The 7,921-nt window shown below is 43.4% G+C and overlaps 1 protein-coding gene across 1 annotated transcript; it reads left to right on the top strand.

Annotated features, from left to right (window-relative positions):
- Positions 1-1,888: 1,888 nt before the first annotated feature.
- DIRAS3 (DIRAS family GTPase 3) lies at positions 1,889-7,507 on the top strand. Its single transcript, XM_010357067.1, has 4 exons — positions 1,889-2,085; positions 2,513-2,626; positions 2,712-2,968; positions 6,096-7,507. The coding sequence occupies exon 4, from the start codon at positions 6,162-6,164 to the stop codon at positions 6,849-6,851; it is 690 nt and encodes a 229-aa protein (XP_010355369.1). The 5' UTR covers positions 1,889-2,085; positions 2,513-2,626; positions 2,712-2,968; positions 6,096-6,161; the 3' UTR covers positions 6,852-7,507.
- Positions 7,508-7,921: the final 414 nt, after the last annotated feature.

Here is a 7,921-nt window from a genome sequence, read left to right on the forward strand (position 1 = left end):
AATACGTATTGACAATTAGAAGGACATTTTTAATTTTATTTTTATCAATAATTTTAAAACCAATTACAATTTTAAAACCAAGTAAAAAAGATTTACTTAAGTCATATGAACTAAAAAAATTAGGTTAATTACTATATATTTTGTATGAGCACTCATCTATTTAAACCAATCAGATTAACATTTCTTAAGGGATTTTTGGCCTACTACATGGAATTTTATTATGTAGACATAACATACAGCATAATACATGTACATATGTGTAAATACATTTAAACAAATACATATACACATAAAGGTCTTCTAGGTTTTATTTTAGAATTTTAGTTGTGAGATAGTAAAACATATCAACTTGCTGGTTTATAGAAAACAGTTGGATCCAAATTATTTTTCTGGCAAAATGAGATAAAAGCTATGAATCAAATTTTGGTAAAACAGTTTGCGTTAATTACCAATGTAGGGACCAAGGGGAAACTTCAGTGAAGGCTCACTGAAAAACCAACCTGCAAAAGGCAGATTAATTGGAAAAAAAGCATACAAATGTATTTAATATGTATACATGGGAGCCTGCAGAATGATGACCCAAACATATAGAGGAAATTGTCTATTTTTAACTTAGGATTAATAAAATATGGACAGCCATGTAGAAATATGATTGGATGAAAAGGGTATGAGCTAACGCTAACAAAATGAATGGGGAAACCCAATGAAAAAAGCAAACTCTGTAAAATATTTACAAGTTTTTTCTGAGCCAAATATAAGTGACCATGGCCTGTGACACAGCATCAGGAGGTCCTGAGTACATGTGCCCAAGGTGTTTGGATTATAGTTTGCTTTTATATATTTTAGGAAGACAGAAGATACAGGCAAAGACATCAATTAATACATGTAAGGTATACATTGGTTTGACCTGGAAAGCCAGGACATTTTGGAGGAGGAAGGGTTTGGCCAGTGGTGGCAGGAGGGAGGTTGTGGAAGCCAGGGTTCTTGTTACATATGTGAATCCTGTAATATGCTTCAGAAAGAATAGATGGTATATGTATCTCAAAAGGTAAATGACCTTAAAAGGTGTCAGACTCTTAGTTAAATCCCTCCCGCATCAGGAAAAGACCTGGAAAGGGAAGGAGATTCTCCACAGAATGCAAATTTCCCTCACAAAAGAGAGCTTTGCACAGGACCATTCCAAAATATGTCAGAAATATATTTTGGGGTAAAATACTTTGATCTCCTTTAGGGCTGCTACCTGTCATGTGATGCTATACCAGAATCAGGTTGGAATTTGTTTTGAGACAAGTTCTCACTTTGTTGCTCAGACTGGAGTACACTGGCTGTGATCACGGCTCACTGCAGCTTTGATCTCCTGGGCTCAAGTGATCCTCCCACATCAGCCTCCCAAATAGCTGGGACGACAAGCGGCCGCCACCACACTAGGCTAAATTTTTTTAAAGTAGAGACAAGTTCTCCCCATGTTGCCCGGCCTGGTCTCTAACTCCTGGCCTCAACCTCCTTATTCTCTAGGATTACAGGCGCCAGGCTAGACTTTAGAGGTCTTTAACTTCTATGCACCAGGTACCTGGTAGGGGGAGGGATTATAGTGGCAGAAGAGCAGTACCAGCGGCCCCACACCACACACCCTGGCCTCAGCTGGCTGGGGCACACAAAACCAGGTGCCACCGCCAAGGACTAGGCCCACAGAGTGCTGCTGTCAAAACCTGCTGCCAACAACTTCAACACACTCCCCTAAACGCTCGGTAGGCGGTGATGCGCAGCTTTCAATACATCCGCCACCACGCGCTCACAGGCAAGGGAGAAAGAAGCCAGACCGGCTCGGAGATGTGGAGGGCAGACGCAGGCGCATTTGGAAAAGGGACTGGTGGTGGGAGGTGCGGAGCGGTATTCCTAGCCGCTGGTGGACCCGATGGTGCGTCCTGCGAGGGTTCGGTGAGGGTTCTGCCAGGATAGTAGCAGTGCGCCGAAGCAGTGAGAGGCACCCGGGGCTACTGGAGCCAGACCCTCAACCCGCCCTAGTGGTAGGCGAGGAACAACGAAAGCCACGTATTCCCATTTCTCTAGTGGCTGACATTAAAGGTTTTCATATGGTTATTTGCTATCTGCATATCTTCAGTGAAATGTCTGTTCATGTCTTCTATTTTCTAATTGAATTTTTTAAAATAATTGACTTTTGAGTTATTTACATATTCTAGATACTGGTTGTATGCCCGATACGTGGCTTGTAAACATTTTCTCCTAGGTAAACCCTTTCAGTATCGTTACAGGGTCTTTCACAAAGCAAAATGTATGGGGTCTAATTCATCAAAATTTCTTTTTACTGGTCATGCCACTAATGTCAATGTAAGAACCTTTTGCCTAGCCTTAGGCAATAAAGAGTTCGTTGTTTTTAAAAACACTTTTGTAATTTTACGCGTTACAGTTATGTCTAGCCACTTTTTATTTACGGGTTTTTTTTTTTTTTTTTTTTTTGGCGGGGGGATCTATGGATGTCCTAGCTTTCCAGTATTATTTGTGGAAAAGATTATCTTTCTTGCATTAAACTGCTTTTGGACCTTCGTCAAAAATCAGTTGGACCGGTTTTTCTTGGCAAAGTTTTGCCTGAAGCTTATTCCAACAGGTGAGAAAAAGTCCACAGTTTAACAGTTCCTCCCCAACCTGTAACCCCACCCTGAACTTCTGGACTAGCCCCTCGAGTGTTGCAGATGCCAAGCTGACCTCGGGCCGCTCTGCGTTGGTGCGTTGGGCCAGCCCCTCCCGGCTGGTTTCTCACCACGCATCGCGCAAGCGGAATTTATGCCTGTTACCCACACTCCCTGCGCCCCCGCACCCCGCTCCTGTGCGCAAGTCGGAATCAAACCTCAGAGGAGTGAGCGTTCGGGGCGTCCAGTTGGTTGTCGCGGCAGTCTCTGCGAGCAGCGCATTTGTCTTCTAGGCTGCGTGGTTCGTGCCTCCGAGAAAGGTAAGTCTTTCTTTCGCTTTTTTAGGGGTACTTGAAAACAACATGTGCCAGACAAACCAGCAGATGCTGTTCCCAGTGGAAGTTTATGGGCGAGTTGTCCCTACAGCTGGCACCACATCTTTCTTGGCGCGATTATGCAAGAGCCACCCGCAGCCACCCGCAGCCCCTGCGGGCTCCTGGCAGGTCCTGCACTGCACTTTGGATAGTCCCGTTGGGAAGCTAGCACTTTTTAATATAGAAGAACGAGGCTTGGTTAAGTGTGCGAGCTTAAAGGTTGACATGGTGTCCACTATTACAGCTGCTTAGGTAGTTAGTATTCAGGAAATAATAGTGGAGTTGTGTAGTGTGAAAGTAAGATTGAGATGGACGAGAAGGGTAGCTGCTACCACAGCCACCAGAGAGAAACCTGACCCTGCCGATGCGTAGTGATGTCCATGAGCCAGGCTGGTACCGCAGCAGCAGCGGCGGGACCTTGAGCTCGGCACAGCCGCTGGGTTTGGACGCCCTCCGGTTCCTGGAAGCTTTCACCTCCCTCTTAGCCTGAGGCCAGGTGGTCTGGGAAGCTGGAAGGAGTGTTGGGGGGAGGTGGGTCCACTGCCTAAGAATGAGAGTTCTCTTCACATCTGGAAATTTCAGTTATCACATGTGTCCTTTACCAATTTTCTTTTTCTTTTATTTTCTTTCTGATAGAGATGGGGGTCTCCCTGTGTTAACCAGGCTGGTCTTGAACTCCTTTGCTCAAGCAATCCTCCCACCTTGACTTCCTAAAGTGCTGGAATTACAGGCATGAGCCACCGTGCCTGGCTGCTTTACCAATTTTCTATGAATGAATTTGTACATACATCCCCTACAGCAGGAAGTAATATAAAACAGAATAATTAGTAATGCACATTTCCTAATGTGGGATGTTGGTGGCCAAGAGATACTTGGTTTTTACTGGAACTCTTGATACTTACGTGGAGTTTATAATAGTTGTGGACAGTGCAGACAGGGCTAGGATTTCTGTGACTAGAGAACTCTAGTGCATGAGGACCTAAGGAAAGCTGGATTGTTGATTTTTGCCAATAAATAAGATGTGAAAGATTGCATCACTGTAGCAGAAATCTAGTTTTTTAAGCTAAATTCTATTAAAGGTCATCATTGTTAAAGGAATTGTGCCCAAGATTTGGATAGCTGATATCATTACTTAATATTAGATGATATAACTAACCACATCTTATAGACTGGAACAAAGTGCTAGATTTTACCTGAAAGCTGCAAAAATGAATGATTTAGACATATGTATGTATTTATTTTGTATCAATTTCAAATATTTATTGTATTAACATCCCTGGTCCCCTTTAATCAAGAATATAAAATCATCTACTTAAATTTTGCCACTTAAGTTTAGAATACTCTTAGAATCACGCTATCTTAAAGAACCCAGACTAGGATTAGAAGCAAGTAAGTCTGAAGTAACTACCAGCAACAACATTTTTTTTTTCAAATGAAAACTCTAATATGGGGTGGGCATGTTGTCTCACACCTGTAATCCCAACACTTTGGGAGGCTGATGCAGGAGGATCACTTGAATACAGGAGTTCAAGACCAGCCTGGACAACACAGTGAAACCCTGTCCCTACAAAAAATAAGAAAATTAGCTGGGCATGGTGTCACATGCCTGTAGTCCTAGCTACTCGGGAGACTGAGGTGAGAGGATTGATTGATCCCAGGAGGTTGAGGCTGTGGTGAGCCATGATCGCATGACTGCACTCCAGCCTGAGGGACAGAGCAAGACCCTGACTCAAAAAAAAAAAAAAAAACCACCACCAAAACTCTAATATGGACATATTACTCTCATGGCCTTGCACATTCTAAAAAGGGTCCTTTTCCCCAGTACTGGGACAGTATGTGTTCAACTACGCAGCCAGCAAGAAAGGCTAGTTTATATAGGGAGTGTGCGATATACAAAAAGCCTCTCTTCTCTTTCTGGTATTGTACATGACACAATCACAGCTGTACCTGAAGAGAAGTGCATTTTCAGGACCATCATCACATAGAAACACATATAAATTTCTATACGTAGTGCCAGAGGAATGACATTGCCTTGTACTTTTCCTACCTCTGTCCAGGGGCTAGCTATGCGGTCTGTCTGCACGGTGCCTAGAACTTTTTCCATCTGACCTAGGATGCTTCTGAAGCAGTCCCCCTGGACAGCTGTCTGGTATTGAGGATATACCTCTGAGAAAAGTTTCTTACAAACCTGTTCTACTGTGTTTTTTCCGGAACTCAAAAAGTTCATTGACTGTTCAAATCCTGAAATTGCCTCTACTTCCATAAGGCTGAATTAAAACTACTTTCTTAAAGGTAGTAGCCACGGCAAAAGGAAACCACTGTTCTGTAGAAAAACTCATTCAATATTTAGAATGTTTTCTAAGCAGAGATGAGATACTGAAAAGAAAAGTACTCATATATATATATATATTTAACTCCACTGTCATTGTGACTAAGGATTCATGAACTAAGACCCCTCCCTCAGCTCTTGGTGGCACATGGTGACAGCATGCTCAGAGCAAAGGTGCTCCCCATGCCTCTTCTGGGGCTGTGCTGACTGCAGCTGCCTCCCCTCTCTACATCCCACACCACTGATGCCAAAAACCCCTCCTTTCCCCTGTACTGATAACTCTGTAGCTTTAACCAGGGTGGTGGTGTCACTCTAAATGTCACGTTGGCATTCAGCCCCGGAGAGTGGGGAAAATTCCCCCACCTGTTTCTCTTTGAGTGTTCAGTCCTCTTCAATTAAAATCTTCATTTTACAAGCGAGGAAATGAGAGTAAGTGTTTCTTGTAGGGGTGTAGTGAGAATTTAATAAAACAGTTAAAGGAAAGAAAACAAAAGGTAGTATTGTTGCACTTTCTAGATGGTAAAAAGCAAACCACCAGGTCTGTTGAATATGTATCACCTGCTGGTCCCTCGGTCTAGCAGGCTGAACTTTGTGCCTGGGAATTTTCTTCTCGCCGTATGCACCCCTTTGCGTCACAGGGTGGACTCTCTCCAGAGTCCTAGTGGAGCAGCTGGCCAGGCTGACGTGATCTGACAACATTGTGGGTTACCACTACCATCTCTCACCGTCTCACTTTCTTCCTAGGGAGTCTCCTGCTGCCAGCTAAGTGTGGGAGAACTTGTGCACGTATATCCCCTCCGAATCCCAAAGATGGGTAACGCCAGTTTTGGCTCCAAGGAACAGCAGCTGCTGCAGCGGTTGCGGCTTCTGCCTGCCCTGCTTATCCTCCGCGCCTTCAAGCCCCACAGGAAGATCAGAGATTATCGCGTCGTGGTAGTCGGCACCGCTGGTGTGGGGAAAAGCACGCTGCTGCACAAGTGGGCGAGCGGCAACTTCCGTCATGAGTACCTGCCGACCATTGAAAATACCTACTGCCAGTTGCTGGGCTGCAGCCACGGTGTGCTTTCCCTGCACATCACCGACAGCAAGAGTGGCGACGGCAACCGCGCTCTGCAGCGCCACGTTATAGCCCGCGGCCACGCCTTCGTCCTGGTCTACTCAGTCACCAAGAAGGAAACCCTGGAAGAGCTGAAGGCCTTCTATGAGCTGATCTGCAAGATCAAAGGTAACAACCTGCATAAGTTCCCCATCGTGTTGGTAGGCAATAAAAGTGATGACATCCACCGTGAGGTGACCCTGAATGATGGTGCCACCTGCGCGATGGAGTGGAATTGCGCCTTCATGGAGATCTCGGCCAAGACAGATATGAATGTGCATGAGCTGTTCCACATGCTGCTGAATTACAAGAAGCAGCCCACCACCGGCCTCCAGGGGCCCCAGAAGAAATCCCAGATGCCCAACACCACTGAGAAGCTGCTTGACAAGTGCATAATCATGTGAGCCCTGGGCCTTAAGAGCCAGCTCTTCCTATCCTGTAGTGTGTAGATAACGTGGACTCATTTCATCGTGCTACATGAACATGGTTGATTTTGTGCTGTTTGGACTGTAACATCCATATTGTCAATAAATATACCTTGTAAGTGGATAACTTTTCTTTTTCCCAGGCCAGAGAATTCAAATTGTTAAAATATTGGCATTTGAAGAGGAGAACAAAAGTAGCATGATATATTTAAAGTAAGGCCTTTAGTAATAAATTTAATAAGAGAAAATGTTTTGAAAAGAACAAAACATCAAAATGAATAGAAAGCAAAATTGGAAGGTGTCCTTTTGGTAACCCTATTATTGTGTATTACCTTTAAACATTTCACATCCTGTAAGTGTTTAATCATATCTTTTAATTGTGTATTTAATTAAGAAAAGTGTTTTCACAACAAAAGCTTTTGATAAATTGCTGCGTGACATATACTATATTAAGAAATGAATATGCTATAGCTGATCATTAGGGGTTTGGGAGCAGAGAAAATTGTGAAAGTGGAACTCTCTCACTAAAGATGTTAGTAGTTTCCTATGTCATTTAAAAATGTTTGAGTATTCTGCATAGCAGTTTTTAAAAGTGTAACAGCTTCTTGACTTAATAAAGCTTTTCCTGCATGCAATCAGCCGTAAGAATTTGTCTCACCAGAAAACAAAACATTGCCCATTGTATTAAAATTTAAACCATATCTGTTAAAGGTTTCCAATAAGAACTTCACACATGGATGCATGTCCCTGCCATGTTGAAATTATCCAATATGGGAGGGAGGTGTTTTAGGGAGGTCTCTGCAATGCAGAGCTGTTTTGTATCTTTCCTGGATTGACATCCAGAAGAACTCCAGGCATCTTTGAGGAAGATGGTCACAGTGTTGCTGTCTCAAGAGGAAGCAGGTAAAAATCAAGCCTTTGCCTTCTGCCTCTTCCTATATTCTGAAATACTGGATATAGGCAATAGGGAGCAGAATGAAAGATAAGGGGAGGAATGATATTTGAGAGACTCCCCTATAAGGGAGTTTTTATAGATTAATTTTATATTC

This window comes from Rhinopithecus roxellana, chromosome 12, assembly GCF_007565055.1.
Source record: "Rhinopithecus roxellana isolate Shanxi Qingling chromosome 12, ASM756505v1, whole genome shotgun sequence".
NCBI classification, from domain to species: domain Eukaryota; kingdom Metazoa; phylum Chordata; class Mammalia; order Primates; family Cercopithecidae; genus Rhinopithecus; species Rhinopithecus roxellana.